Consider the following 16,289-nt stretch of genomic DNA (forward strand, 5'->3'; position numbering starts at 1 on the left):
TAAGAGGGTTGAAGAGTAAATTTCTGAAATTGAAATGTGAGAGTTTCAAAATGGTTTGATTTTCAACATAACAAAAGAAGAGGGGAGGGCCCATAAATTCTGAGAACAATTTCATTGAATGTCACAGATTTTTGCGTAGCGATGAGGGCTGTGGTGGCCAACCGACAGTGACAAAAAGAAAAAGAAAGCGGTAGCCTGGCTGCACAAACAACGCAACAAACGGGTACTTGTTCCTTATAAATTCATCTTGTTAGTTAATGCATTACCCATGTGATTTTAAAACCAATGAATATCTTTGCATATGAAATTTTATTCTCATTCTGATAAGTATTTTTGTGTGTGGCTATGAACCCATTTAGCTTTACAATTCGCTTAGATCTTATCACAATGGCCTAGGACTTTGGAGGAATTTGCATTTACTCTTTTACAGCTTATAATTATATGCTATTTTTTAAGAGAGAAAGAGGATATATCTTTTTGGACAATATAATAGTATGTAAGATCCAGTATGTTCAAGCATTGAAATGATATACGATACACAGAAGGAAAATGATGGTGAGATATGAAACACGTTCTGAAAATAGGTTCACAAACAATTAAAACTGTTGAGATAGGATAATGGGTCTCCAAACATTGAGATAATATAAGATGTGGAGATTAGGGGTTGTCATTCAAACCGCAAAAACCAAACTGAACCGAAAAATCAATGAAACTAAAAAATTTGGTTCGACCCGGTTTGAAGAAATTTTGAAACTGAATTAATTTGGTTCGGTTTGGTTTCATTTTTGAAAATTGAATTTGAAACCGAACCGAACTGTTTTTAACTAATATATATATTTTAAAAAAAATAGTAAAACCGAATTTAAAACCGAACCGCTTTTAATTTAAAGAACAAAATCGAACCGAACCGAAGCACTTTTTAATTAAAAAAGAATATAACATGGATTTTTTAAAAATGCCAAAACCGAATTTGAAACCGATCGGTTCGGTTGGTTCGGTTTGAACTAATAAATCGGTTTGGTTCGGTTTGACTCTCAATCATTTCGTGGCACCGGGTGTGGCTGAACCATCTACGATGGGGGGAGCGAATACACAGGGAAGAAGCTTAGATAAGAGAATACGTTTTCGCATCGCTTTTTTTGTAGAAAGCTCGACCGTTTCCACCCTTAGTGGAGATATATCATCTCACGTTGGACACCCAAACCGTCCCAAGAGTTTTCGGTATGCAACTTAAGTTAGTATGTGGAAATATTTTTAACTTATTTTCTTTTAATTTACTCATGTAGTAGCGAAAAATTCAAACATATGATCTCTATATTACCTATGTATTTTGTGTAAATATGTATGTACATGGTTTGTCACTGGATTTGTTTTCTTTAATTGGAAATTCTTCAGTATTTTGGATCCGCCACTAAATGGTAAAAGAATTAATGGGCCCAATGGGTAATGGTCAGCCCAAAATGTTACTTGTTTGGGCTCAACATCATTATTTCATGATCTAATATACAAGAGTGGTGTTATTGACAAAATCACCCTCGTTTCGGTTTCCCATTTTTGTAACACATATTTTCAGCTATTTTCAATTTTTTAAAACTACCTATCCAACCTAATTATTCTTTGGTTTGGCAATTTTAAATTTCTGTTAATGAAAATTGGAAATGATAGTACTGTGATATTTAGACTCTATTTGATAATCATTTTATTCTTTTATTTTCTGTTTTTGAATATTATACTTTTTGTTTAATGATTTTTAAGTGAACTTTTTCACCTACCTTGAAACACATTTGATTCCTAAGCCAAATTGCAAAAATAAAATCTGAGTTTGTATTAAAACCTACAATTTTTAGTTCTCTACATTTGACTTTGTTTATTATTATTATTATTATTATTTTGATAATATGGAAGAAGGGGAATCAAATATTTGACTTCAAATTTTCTCCTCAAACAATGTCCTTTGTGTTAATTAATAAATATTCTCTAACTATTTTAAAGTACTTCCAATATAATTGCAAAACTTGGAGTGTGGTTAAGCACTCCTTTGAATCATATGCTCTTCCAATTACCATTACATATTAACAAATAGTACGTGCAAAGATTACGAACATTAACAAATTCAAGCTTTTGCATCAAAATTTAAAATATATTTGGGGTCAAACTCAACAATCAAAAAACTAAATAATATTTTTCATTTAAACTTTTCATTATTAATGGAGCTGTCATCATAAAGGTCACAACTTCAAACATTTTTTAAAAAAGATAAACAAATATATGTAAAATAAAAGGAGAGGATAGATTTCGAATCTTGAATATATATTTAAATCAATTGAACTTTATGGGTTAAGATATTGTTAATATATGTGTAAAAGGGGGGAAAAAAGTAAATTAGTTTTAAAGAATAACCACATACATAAATGATAAAACTAACTCTTCTTTTTAAGGCTAGAGGCTAGAACATGTGCAAAGTTTCAAAGTCCTAATAGTAGGAGCCAGTACTCTATAAAAGTGAGAATAAATTGTTAGGGGACTCTACAAATAATTATTAAATAAATTACTTTATTTTGTTGTAGTTTGATTCTTTTTATTATATAATAATTAATATATAGTATATATATACACGATTGACTTTTTTTTTTTTTTTTTGTTCAAAAGTTAGATTGGTACTAATCTAAGATATTCTTCCATAATAATGATTGATTTCACATTTTCTAATTTGGGGTTGGAAGAAGTTTAAAAAACAAAAAAAAAAAATATATATTCTTCCATCATGCTCAAAAAGTCAAAGTAACCATTTTTCTGAATTTGATTCTTAGAGTATATACAATATAAATTCAATTGGTTTAGAATTGTTGGTTTTTAAATTGTATTCTGTATACACATCAGTCTTTTCACAATTAAGGTAGGATTTGGTGAATTTGATACAAGAATATGATTGAAATGAAGGGTTTTGTAAGAGCAATATGAAAAGAGGTTGTAGATAAAAGGGTCATTCGCTGAGACCTATTTGAATGAGTAATGTGGAAGAGGACAATTGATATAAGGTAAAGAAATATTTCAACTCTAGGTACTAGATAAAGTTAGAATGTTATGTTACAAATAATATACATAATATAATTTACATATGGGATATGAGAGAAGGTTTAAATGAATATTTAAATTTGCAATGAAGAAGAATGAGCAAAAGGTTGCATTCATCTCTAAATTAATGTGAGTATATCTAAGTTGTGATTTATGTGGTTGAAAGGGAAGTATTCTTAATTGAATGATTTGTAGTGGGTGAAGAAAGAAAATGAAGAATGATATGGTGGGGGCAAAAATAGAAGGCTTTGTTGTCTATGATATTTGTCCTTATTATGATGAAAGGCTTATAAGTATCTGCCAAAATTTCAGCTACTCTTTGCTTCTTTACCACGTCTCTCTCTCTCTCTCTCTCTGCAGAGTAGAAGATTAAGATTGATGGGTTATGATGATGGATTCTGAAATTACTACAGTTTCACTCACACATACACAAAAGAGAAAAAAATAAAATAAACATCAGAAACCCCTCTTCTCTTCTCTGACCAACTTCTGAACCAAAACAGTGCCCATTTCAGACCTCAAAAGCAACCCCAACATTTTTTTTTTTTTTAAAAAAACAACATTAGAAACCTTGGGGACAAGAGTAGGATTGTTGGGTATTTATTTCAATGGTTGGGATTGGATAGGTTAGGAATCTTAAGTCCAACTTTTATTTGAGGTTAAAGATGTAAGAAACTTTGGCTTCTTACATCTTTTCTTATGAGTACTATTCAAACTCATGGGTTGCACTTTTTCCCTTCTAATTTAATCTAAGAACTACATCGGCCAATCTTCGGACGCCACCTTTAACAACCATCATTGGCCAACTCTGGCGACCGTCGCCCGCGAACTCCGCCCACCACCTTAGTGATCGTCATTGGCTAACCTTCAGCCACCACCTCCAGCCAACTCCGACCATCACCGACCAACCTCTGGTGACTCCCCTTACTCCCAGCGAAATTTTAGCTACCAACTTCGTCAATCAACCTCCAATTGTTACTTCCAGAGACCCCCACCAGCCAACCTTGAAAAACATTAATAAAAACACTTTTAATATATAACAAACTAAACAAATTTGTATATAAAAACACTTTTAAGAAAGAGTTGCCAAATATATGTGTGTTTTTTATTTTAAGGAATTTTTATCAAAAGATAAAAATGAATTTTTGAAAGATATTTTTAATTTTAAGTCATTTCAAACACACCATTAGACCGCAATGGTATAATTAGGTATATTCATTTAGGCTATATGTATAAAAAGTACTAATTTAATTTGATGACATTTTCATTTTTTTGTTGGCAATTTAACTACCTCCAAAACTTAGAATCATTTTCTAAACCTAAAGATTTAAAATGTTTAAAATAAGTTAGTGACCAACTAAAAATTAAAACTATAAAATTATGATTTTCTATTTCTCAAATGTAATTTGATAAAAAAAAAATTATAGTTTTTCAATAATTGAATTTAATATTAAAATACTAGTCTATTTCAATTATAAGTTAGCGTATTATGGTAAAAAAAAGTCGATCATTTTCAAATTAGTTAAAGTGAGAAAAGTCTAAGAAATTTTATTTCAAAATCTAGTAAAATTAAAATATCAAATTATTAAGAAAATAGATTAAATAAAATTATAATTTTAGTCAAAATCTCTATTTCAAAAATCTTCTAATTTTTTTAGTTTGTTTTAAACTTAACCATATTATAATATCATTAAAATGACAAATTTAAACTAATATAAAATGTAACCAGTGATTAAATATAATAAAACATTTCGCAAACTAAAGATTTATAATATATATTTCATTCCTAGGCTACTTAACCTGTAACCCAGACTTCAAAAACTTGCACTCCAAACAAAGGTTAATAAGATATAAAATTGTTGATTGGTGGATTTCTCCTTCATAAACGATTTCGCCATAATAGCGATGAACAGTTGCTTTTGATAAATATTAGTTAGAAAAAATATTTAGGTGTATTGTAGGTTGCATTCATTTTGTGTATCTCACACATTTTTTTTAACAAGAAACTAGAGGAAAGACAGATCAGAAGGTACATCGAGATATATGTTATTAGTACCTTTATCATACCTCAAACCCAAAAGTGATATCACCACTCTCTTGACGGCTCTTTGGTCTAAAAAATCTTCTATTTTTTTTTTTTTTTGTAATTATGATGCACCTACTATAACTCTTAATTTGGAGTCTTTTCTCTATATTCATTTTTCGAATGTATATCGCACACATTTGTCTTATCATAATGGGTCACAAGTGACAAATTCTTCTTAATAGGTCAAGGTATTTGATTTAGTTGGTTTAAAAATAGAAAATTAGATATGGGATGTGATTAAATTGAATAGGAAAGGAATAAATGGGGATGTGGAGGCGATGAATTGGAGGACAATGGATGTGGGGCGGACCCAAATCCAGATACGATTCAGACACTCAGATCAGTGTCCTTGTGTGCGTGCGTGGGTAAGAGAAAACAGAGTACAATAAACACTTTTACTTTTAGTATTCTTTTCCCCCTTTTTTCTAAAATAATAATAATAATTTTGAAATTGAAAAAGACTATTATGTTGTTGTGTATCTCTACTGCACCCAATTAAAAATTATCACTGGCAATTATTTTTTTGTGTGTAAAGAAAGAAGATCATGAGACTTAGTGCATCCTGTATTGCTGTTTAAAATTTAGGGGTTGTGTGTTGTTTGTGTGAGTGGCTTTGCTTCTGGACTGACAAAATAAAAGTGGAGAGAAAACAGAAATATAGAGAGGGTATTGTATTAATTGTAATTTTTGTAGAAATAAAGAGAGAGGGTGTTAATTCAGTGTCTTCTGATGATGAATGTTCTGTGTGTAGTGTACTGCCAATTTGTTCTCACAACCCTAAAGAAACTTCCCTCTTTCTTTTAGTTCTTTTCATGTCTCATGAGATCTTCCTTGATCATTTCTTACTATATCTTTATCTTCAATCACAAAACCACACTTTTTTTAATAAATGTATTAGAGGTAGATGGGATCAGTAGTCGCACCAAAGTATCTCAACCAGACTGACACACCAATTGAGAGACCTTTAATGTTGGGTTTAAACCAACATTGTAGTCTATCTTCAATGTCGATTTAAAACTGACATTAAAGATCTATTTTTTTAAAACCGACATTATACATCAAATTTCACTTTTTTTCAACCGACATTAAAGTCCAAAATTCTTATGGTGCAATAACATCCTCATCATACCCCAAAAATAAAAAGTAGTGCATAATCATAAAGGAGTACTACAAAAGAGGAGCTAGAGAGAAGTTCAAATGTGCAAAGTTACCGACTATAGGAAAGTCATCCAATAAAGAGCGATAAAAGAGGTGCCATAGCTTAAAAAAGAAAAGAGAGAGAGAGGTGATTTTGTGTAATCACAAAATCACACCTTATTCTGTCTCATTTTTCAACATGTCTTTTTTAAAAACTTTTTATTTATTTGTTTAAAAATTAAGGAATCAAACCCTAACCCTAGTCTTTTTTGGGAAGGTTAGTAGCCTCTTGATTCTTCTGGTTCTTTTAGTCTTTCTTTGTTCATGAGAATAGAAAAATGCTTGACCTACTTTATCTTGCTTTAGAATAAGTTTCAACTTCATGACTTTAGTTCCTATAGTTATTCTATAAGTTTTAATTTGTTGTCCAGTTAAATTTCATAAATTGTCAATTAATCATTTTTTAGAAAGAAGAAATGATTGACCTACCTTATCCTACTTTAGAATAAAATTAAAGTTTGATTAAACTATGGATTTGTTTTTTTTTTTTTTTAACAAAAAATTAAAGGATAGAGGGATTAGTAGGTGAACTTAAACATCTCGATTAGGTTGACACATGTATTAGAAAAGAGGTGCAATACGAAGACATTTCAAGTGGTCACCTCAACTTAGTACTATTCTTGTCCACACACACTTAACAATAGAATTTTGATGGGATCGAATGCATTAGTATTATGGGTATGATCGCACCCAAAAAAAAGATACTTTATTGGACTAGGTTTCCATTTGGTCCTAAAGCTCTAGAAATTTCAATTTGGTCTTTGGTTGAACCTCACCCTCTTTAACTTTTTACCACTCAAAAACCCTAATCCGCAGCCAACTAAACAATATTGATTATGAGATCTGAATACTTCAAAATTTTAAAATTAAAAAGGACTTAGATTGAAACTTTTTTTTTCACATACTCTTTTCAAAACATTTTCTCAAACTTTTTTTTTTTCAAAAGTTTTTTTGGAATAGTATCATTAAACTTCTCAAAATATTTTCTTAAACTTTTTTTTTTTTCAAATTTTAAAAAATCATTTTCAGGAACTTTTTCCAAAATATTTTTTCATACTATTTTTCTTCCTTTTTTTAGGGAAAAAAACCTCTCTTTATCAAAATATTTTCTGAAACTTTATTCTTCATTTTTTTTTAAAAAAAATCCTCTTTATCAAAAACTCTTTTCATAACCGTTTGTCAAACTTTTTTTCACTCCAAATTTTGATTAAAAAAAAAAAAGACTAAACTGAAACAAAATTTTAAAAAATTAGGGACTAAATCAAATGATAGGATGGAATTTGTAATTGGACCTTTAAATTTAGTTGTTTATGAGGTGTAGGAGATGGATAGATGGATGTATGGTACAAAGATCCAAAGCTTTTATTTTCAGTAAAGCCAATTAATATGAAATGCTTAATCCATGCAGAAAAATTTGCAGTGTCATCATAAACTTTTATTTTCCCTAAAGGATAACTTTCATTAATATACAAACAAAAAGCAAACTCTGATCAGCCCAAAAATAAAAAAGATAATAATGAAGCACAATAACGTAAAGTACAGAAGGAAGAGAAGCTTTTACTGTGAATATGACTGCTGTAGGGTTTTTTTTTTTTTTTTTTCCTTCCTTTTTACTGTAAAGTCTGGAACTTGTGTGATGGGGGAGATGAAAACAGTGTAAAGGTAGGCGAACAAATTGAAATATAAAAAAGAAAACTGAAAACCCCATTCATGGGATGACAAACAGCCACCAGTTTATAATGTAGAAAGCCAATGAGACCAACCAAACTTTTACTCACTGTTTTAGATATTTAGGCCATGAAAAAAAAAAAGAAAAGAAATTGGCGCTTTTTCTTTTCTTTTCCTTTTTTTTTTTTAAAAAAATATATACTAGAAGTTGAGCGATCAAAAGGCACACTTAGTTATCTCAATTGGGTTGTCACAGTTTTAGCACCCGCATCACGTCCCGATTCCAAGAGTGATGTATTACTTGGAAAATATATACAAGGGGGAGCTAAAGGAAGCTCAAAGTTCGTAATAGAGGAGAAGTTAGAGAAAAGTCTTCTAATTAAGAGAAATACGAGATGCATCATAATTACAAAAAAGCTTGGATCTAGAGCTCCATTGAGTAGCAAGATAGTATGTCTTCCCAAAGGTGACCAAAAGCTTTTTCTTCATTTTGAAATGTTCTATTTTTTTCGTTCCAGCCAGATGCACTATAGACAAGTGACTACAAAATACCTTTTTGATCCTTAAGTTTTGGATGTAGTTTCTTCTATTTAATCCTTAGATTTCAAAACGTTACACTTTTAGTCTTTTAGTTTTGAGTTTAATTTTAATTTTGTCCATTAAGTTCTAAAATGTTATAATATTCTATTCTTGAGATTTGAGTTTTGAGTTTTGTTTCAATTTGATTCTTATGTTTCAAGATTTAAACTTTTAATCTTGATTTTTTTTAGTAGATAGTCACTTCAGTCTTTGACATTAATGTCTATTAATTAATTTAAAATAATAATGAAATAAAAATTTTTAAATTTATTTTAATAGTGATGAAAAGTAGTGAAACTTAATCCATTATAATTCTTTTAATTTTTTTAATTCTTTTAATTAATTAGTAAATTTTGACACTAAAGATTAAAAGTGAGTATTTAGTAAAAAAAAAAATCGAGGTTAAAAGTGTAAATCTTGGGACCTAGAGACCAAATTAAAACAAAATCAAGTCTCGAGGTAAAATTGTAACATTTTGAAACCTAGACACTAAATGAAATCAAATTAAAAAAATTAAGAACTAAAAGTGTAATATTTTGAAACTTAAAGACTAAATAGAAACAAGATCTAAAATTTAGAGATGAAATAGATTTTTTTTTTTTTTTTTTTTTTTTTTTTTTTTTTTGGGGAGGAGGTGAAATTATAAAAGCCAAGACCAAGAGATTCATATTAGCACTGTAACACTAAAAAGATAAAGACTAGAATTTGAAAAGAAGTTGAGAAACACTGTTGATCCACAATTTCTTCAAACTGATCATTCTTAAATGTTTTTTTTTTTTTTTGCCCTTTCTTTTTCTGATCCTTCCAAAAGCCATCAAGAAAGTTTGAATTTTTTTCAAAATGGCCCTTTATCAAATCCTACCTTTCAAGAGCATCCCAAGCCATTGAACTTTTTCACAACCCTCTTTCAGTTTATACATTAGGTCATAAAGAAACTTTGCCATACCCAACATTGTTTTCTTTCTTTCTTTCCATTAAAAAGAAACCCACAACTTTATAGAAGCTGCATTGTTAGATGCAAAGTTAAGTCTAGAGATGAATTGAAGTATTTCTTTTTATGGTTTTTTTTTTTTTTTTAAATCTTTTCAATCAAATGAATAGCTAAAAATCAACTTATGATTTAGCTAAAATTGTAATTGAAAATTATTATAGAAAGCTTACGTACATGGTCCTCTAAAAAGAAAGTAGAAAGAAAAGTGAGAGAATATTACCTAGGGTTAAAAAAAAAAAAGAGTAAGCTAAGACATAGACGTATATATATAAAACTATATAATATACACAGGGATAAGAGAATCTGCTTTTAAGAAGACTCAACATTCATGAGATAAAATATTATTTTTCATTTATTCTTAAGCATAAACAATGGCAGCACTAAAATTCTTGATACAAACAAAAAAAGGGAAAAAAAAAGAAAAAGAAGAAGCTAAAAGCAGCTCTCTAGAAATTGAACCTCACACAATAGACAATAGTCTATGCATAGCAACCTTATTTTAGGCCCTAAATTAATCTTCCACACATGATCATAAATTTTTTTTTTTAAAAAAAAAAGGAAAAAAAATACATAACTCTCATGGAAATTGTTTTGGATTTTAAATGGAAATTAAAATGCTAAATGGGGTTTAAGATAACCTAAATCCCATAGATCACCCTCTAAATAATACTAGAAAAATTAACTAATTCATCTAGCTAGAAAAAACCATCATATATATATAAATATATGAGGAAGTGACATACCAGAGAAGAGAGAAAATTTTCTCTCTAGGGTTGGAGGGGGGAAAAAACCCTATTTTGAGGATTTTTTATTTGTTTTTGGGAAAGTTTTCTTCAAATATTGGCATCTCCTCCTCCTTCATTGATGTTATTTCCAGAAGAGTTTTCATTCCAAGGCAATGAATACGCCATGGGAAAAGCAGGAAGATGTTGATTATAATATCCACTTGTTGATGAAGAACTTGTGTGATACTGATCTAACGCTCTCGGGCGAGCGCCGAGGTTGGGCTGAACCACTTGATTGACTCCTGCATTAGGTATCTCGTTGCATGCGAACCGAATTAGGTCGGCATTCGCAGCGTCGAGTTCCTTTTGGAGCCTCTGGACTTGCCTTTGAAGGAAGGAGATGGCTCCAACGCAACCGTAGACCGGGTCCCGGACTCGGGCCTCAGCCTCATAGGCAAGAGAGTTAACTGCATCCTCTCTTTGGTGAGGTAGAAGCTCATTTAGTAGCTTTGTTACATTGCTGGCCCCAAAGATTTTGTGCACATTGGCAAATTTTTGAGGCTCTTCTGGTGGGAAATAAGGAGCAAAAATGCAACCTGGCATGCATTTTCTTCTCAAGAACTTGCAAGCAGCACATGGAGAATTGTAAGAACTTGATGATGCCATCCTTTGCCCTAACCAATCAAAGTGAGAACATCATCAATTTTTTTCTTCACTAATATATATATATATATGCTCCTTAATTTTTTCCACATTCTTTTACCTTAAAGTTTTAATTAATCCTCAAACAAGACAACCATTATATATTTATAATTAAGACATTAATTGCTCCATGATGTTTCGATTTTATATATCTTCAATAAATTTTCCAAAACGAGCACATATATATATATATATAGATGCGTTAAACAAAATGATTCGTGGTTCAAATCCAAGAACATTTTTTTTTTCTTTTCCTTTTATATTTATTTTTGTTCATTCTATATATATTATATATCTGTGTGTGTGGAGATTAGGAAAAGCAAAGGAATTTCTAGAACAAGGTCAGATGAAATTCAGAAGAAAGTTATTTAAAATTCTGTAGCTGATCCCAAGTTTAATTTTTGTTCAGAATCAAGATCTTTTTCTTTCTTTCACACGCGTGCACACTGATTAAAATAATAATTATTTAAAAGAAGAAAATCTCCCTTGGACAGACACACGTACAATACCCTAAATCAAATCTGCAGAAACATCTGCCCAAATTGCAGATATATATATAATTGTTTTTCCATACATTATCTCTTAAAGAATTGAACCATCTAACCTTGATAAGTGATGCTTTATTATCTCTTAAGATATATTCAGATTGACAACTTATATGATCGGATTCTCCGTTCATAAAACAGTTAGATCTCTTCATTTAGGGTGTTTTAAGTTTCTTTAACATAATCATTTTCTTCCTCCATTGCCTTCATAGATTTAAAATTTTCCAACTTAATTATATAATAAACCCCATTAAATATTTTATTTATTTTACTTATTTTTTTGGAAAGTGTAAATTGGGAAGAAAGTAGAGAGGTTGCGTGCAAAGCAGCTACAAAGACAGCTTCATATATTCTGCAATTCAGGTGAAGAAGATGAGACACATGACTACTGGTGAAAAAACAAAGTAAAAGTCATCAGAAAATTATTATATTATATTATATTTGTGTCAAACAATTAGTTTGTTTAAAAATTAAAATAAGAAAAACAACAATAATAAATTCAACACATGCAATTTCTANCACACACACGTCAAAAAGAAAAAAAAAAAAATATGATATAACACAATGGGTAAGGGAAAGCCCTAAATTAAGCTCAACCTAGCCCCATATACCGTCAAAGGGTCTACATTAATTTCTCTCTTTAGCCTTTTTACTAACCTATATATATATATATAAATTTACAAGAACAAACAAAAACACAACATAAACTTTATATATATATATTTTTTTTAATACTTATACAAACAAAACAAAGAGAGCTACATAAACTTACCTCTCTTGTGTGATCTAGGTCTTTGCCTTTTCTTATAGAATCCATTCAATAAAACAAGAAAAAACCCACCAAAAAAGGAAGTTCCTTTTGATTACCTTTCAAGTGAGAAAGCTTAGCTTTAAGCCCCCTTTGTTCCTTTCCTTTTGATAAACTAAAAAATTTATGAGAATTGGTTTAGGGCTGATCTGAAGAAGAAGAAGAAGAAGAAGAAGGTGAAGCAAAACCCTAATTGGAAAAAGAAGAAAAAGAGAGAGAGAAATTAAAGAGAGAGAAGAAAAAAAAAAAAGAATTGAGTGGAATGAAAGATGGCAGAAGAGTATATTTAGTGGATGGGAAGAAGCAGAGAGAAGGGGGAATGGAGGCAAAAGACAAGGATAATAAATGGTGGGTACACTAACAAAAGAATGACTATGACCCTGCATCCAATTATAATATCAGGGTTGTGGGATTGTCTCCCTTTTTTATTCCATTCTTTTTTTTTTTCCATGCACTCCATTGCACATATATATCTATCATTATTTTTAATTCTGTTTAATTAATAACCCAACTAAAGATTATACCATTTTCAATTCACATACTAACATATAATATGATAAGTATACAAATTGAGACTAAAAAGATTCCAACTATATGTGTTGTGATACAAACGAAATCGATAAATAAAGAAAGTGTAAAAACGTAAATAGTGAAAATCGACATAGAGTTATATGGTTCACTTATAGTGTGTTTACTACATCTATGGATAGAGAGCGAGAGAGATGTTTTGTTATTGATGGGAAATCTTAGATAAATTCAGATGTAGAGACATCATTGTTTATCTTTTGTTATTGATGAATATTTGCTTTTGGGTTTAGGGTATAATGAAGGTGTTTGAGTGTGTCAGCAACCTAGTTGAGATTTCCAAGTGCAACTACCGATCCCGTTTTTTTATATTATGTTGTTCAAAAAATAAGAAAGAAAGGGAAATTGCAAAAACCACCCTTGAAGTATGACCGTGATTGATATTACACCCTCAAAATTTCAATTGTAAAAATTGAGTCCTCAAACTTAATTAAGTGTTAAAATTGGGCCATCAAACTTAGAATAGTTGTAGAAATTAGACCTCCAAATGATGGAAATTGAACTCTCAAGCTTATACAATTGTTACAATTTCTACAATTGTGTAAGTTTGAGGGTCTAATTTTAGCACTTCTATAAGTTTGAGAGTTCAATTTTTATAGTTAAAAGTTTGATGATATAATTGCAACTACGATCATACTTTAGAGGTGGTTTTCCCAATTTACTGGAGTTAGAGTTTTCATATATAGCACCCCAAATCCTAAACCAAAAATCGCAAATAGCATATAATACCTATACAATTTAAGTCATACGGAGTGCTAATTAACAGGTTTAAGCCATTATAACACTATGATCTAGAATTTATAGATAAAGATTGAAATTTGATGGGAGTATTTTGAGTTATTTAGTATAGATATATAGCTACATGATAGATTCATCAAAAGAAAGGGAAGAAAAAAAAATTTGATAGGAGGATTTTATCACGATTGTACTGACCGAGGCCATGCACTGCAACTTGCAAAATAAACCACATATATTTCTTTCTTTTTATCTTTTATCTTTTTCTTTGTTACTTGTTTCAAATTCAATCATATCGAATCATACTAAATTTATTTTTATATATATATATATATGCAAAAAGAAAAATGTTTGCTATTATTGCGCATCAATTTATGTTTTACTTTTAACTCCAATGATCTCTTTTGCGGGGGAAATTTTGAAACAAGGTGATGAAAATAACAGAGGTGTTTTTTTACTTGATTGTATTGGTAAGTAAAAATGGTAAAATTTTCAATTACAATATGATTTCCCATTTTGTGTGTGTATGATGACATCCTATTATTTAGTTCATCATGAAATTTGCTATAACTAGTCATTGAATTCTCCCCTTTCAGTGATTATTGTGTACAGTTGCATGGGAGAAGCCCAATGAACAAACTAAAATTCTAACTACTTTTAGGATATATACCATGGTTGTGTTTTCTTCACGGAATTATGTTCAGATTGATTAAAAAATTATGATCTCCTAGCCACGACTTGACTAACTAAAGTTAACCTAAGCATATACGATATATGTCGGATCTTGTACTCTAACATAATGTTGAATTTAAAGAAAAATAAAAGAATTAGACGAACAAATATAGATGATTTAGAGATTCATCATCAACTGTTCAATTTATTTATTAACATTCATATATAATTTGATCAAATTTTAAGTGTATATTGATTTTTCTATGATAATGGTAATTTAGAAAATGTTTGTGTTTAGAAAATTTTAAAATCCTCCATTCACATCAATTGAACTATGTTTTTTATACTTTATAAAAGGCTAGTTAACAAATTTGGCATTTTAAATGGATTTTTGAGTTAAATTACAAATTTAGTCCATATAATTTGAAGAATTTAATCTCTATAATTTTAAAATTTAATCTCTATGATTTTAAAAGTTAAATGGATTTGATTTTTGGTTTTTGTTTTTTAAAATTAAGCCTATAGACACTACTTTCGCCTCCAAATTTCTTTTTTTGTTATTTACTTTTTTTTTTTACCAATGATTTAAAAAAAGTCCAGCCAAAATTTAAAAACTAAAAAAAGTATTTTTTAAAAAATTATTTTTGGAATTTGGAATTTGGCTAAGAATTCAACTATCTTTTTTTGAAAATTACTAGAGGTCGAGGGATCAGTAGGCGCATCCAGATATCTCAACTAGGTTGACATATACATAGCGTCTACATCGCGCCCCGGTCCAAAAGGATGCATTGATGAAAAGAGAATATACAATGTAGAGTCAAGAGCAGATACAAAAGAGAGGAGAGGGTAGAGAAAAGTCTCCCAAATGAGAGCTATTCAAGAAGCATCATAATTACAAAATAAATTAGATCTAGTATTCCATAAGACAACAAGATTGAGATGAGATCTTCCCATAAATGTCCCGTTGGCTAAGAATTCAAAGATGTAAATCATTGTAAAAAATGAAGAGAAAATATGTTTAATTTTCAAAACCAACAAAAATTAAATTTTAGTCTTTATGGTTTGATAAAGTATCATAAATAATTCCTATACTTTGAATAAAAAAAAATCATATATAACTCATAACATAGAAACTATTTAGAAAAAGGTTTTACCAATTTTTTTTTCCCAAACTATAGGGTATTTGGATAAAATTTACCATTTAACCTTAAATTTGCGTCTTCAACCACCCAACTAGGTCTTTGTTTTTCTAATTTAAATTTATGGAACAAAACAATACATGAATAATAATATAGCTCCATACACCTTCAAAAAAATGAAAGTGACTAGAGTAATTAAATAAATAAATTAGAATTTATTTCGTTATCAATCACATACATCTTACCTGGAAAATATATATATATCGTTTTGCACAATATTTTTATTAATGAAAATTCAAATTGACATTATATGTTATTGTCTTTACATCATCAAGATTGGTATTAATTAAGTTATTAATTTGGCATTTAATGGTTTTAGAGCCCACCATTTTGGTAATGTAAGGAAATGAAGAAGAATATATGTTAGTGGTAATGAAAATAGATTATTAGAGGATGTATAATCAAGTTGATGGGTTAGTACTTATTCTCTTTATCAATTGATTGATAATTTTATGGCTATATTATATTATATTATATTATACATATTTATTTAATTTAGCTTAGCTAGGGCTTTAGGGCAATGTGTACATGTCTAGGAGGGGCCTCCCGGCAATGTTGCTATCAATGCTTTAACCCAATTGCCTCATTATATATTATTCCACAAAATTAAAAATATCAATGTCACACATACTATATTGTATCAATAATATATATCACATTATAATCAAATTCATATTTTATCATCTTTCTATAATTGATAACATTAAATTTACTTCCATTTT

The 16,289-nt window shown here is 29.5% G+C and overlaps 1 protein-coding gene across 1 annotated transcript; it reads right to left on the minus strand.

Annotated features, from left to right (window-relative positions):
• Nucleotides 1-9,959: 9,959 nt before the first annotated feature.
• Nucleotides 9,960-12,609, minus strand: LOC120071775 (protein LATERAL ORGAN BOUNDARIES-like). Its single transcript, XM_039024158.1, has 2 exons — nt 12,436-12,609; nt 9,960-10,995 (listed from the first exon to the last, which is right to left on the minus strand). Exon 2 carries the CDS (start codon nt 10,985-10,987, stop codon nt 10,430-10,432), a length of 558 nt encoding a protein of 185 aa, XP_038880086.1. The 5' UTR covers nt 10,988-10,995; nt 12,436-12,609; the 3' UTR covers nt 9,960-10,429.
• Between the last annotated feature and the right edge of the window lie 3,680 nt (nt 12,610-16,289).

The sequence above is a fragment of the Benincasa hispida genome, chromosome 2 (genome assembly GCF_009727055.1).
Source record: "Benincasa hispida cultivar B227 chromosome 2, ASM972705v1, whole genome shotgun sequence".
Taxonomy (NCBI): Eukaryota; Viridiplantae; Streptophyta; class Magnoliopsida; order Cucurbitales; family Cucurbitaceae; genus Benincasa; species Benincasa hispida.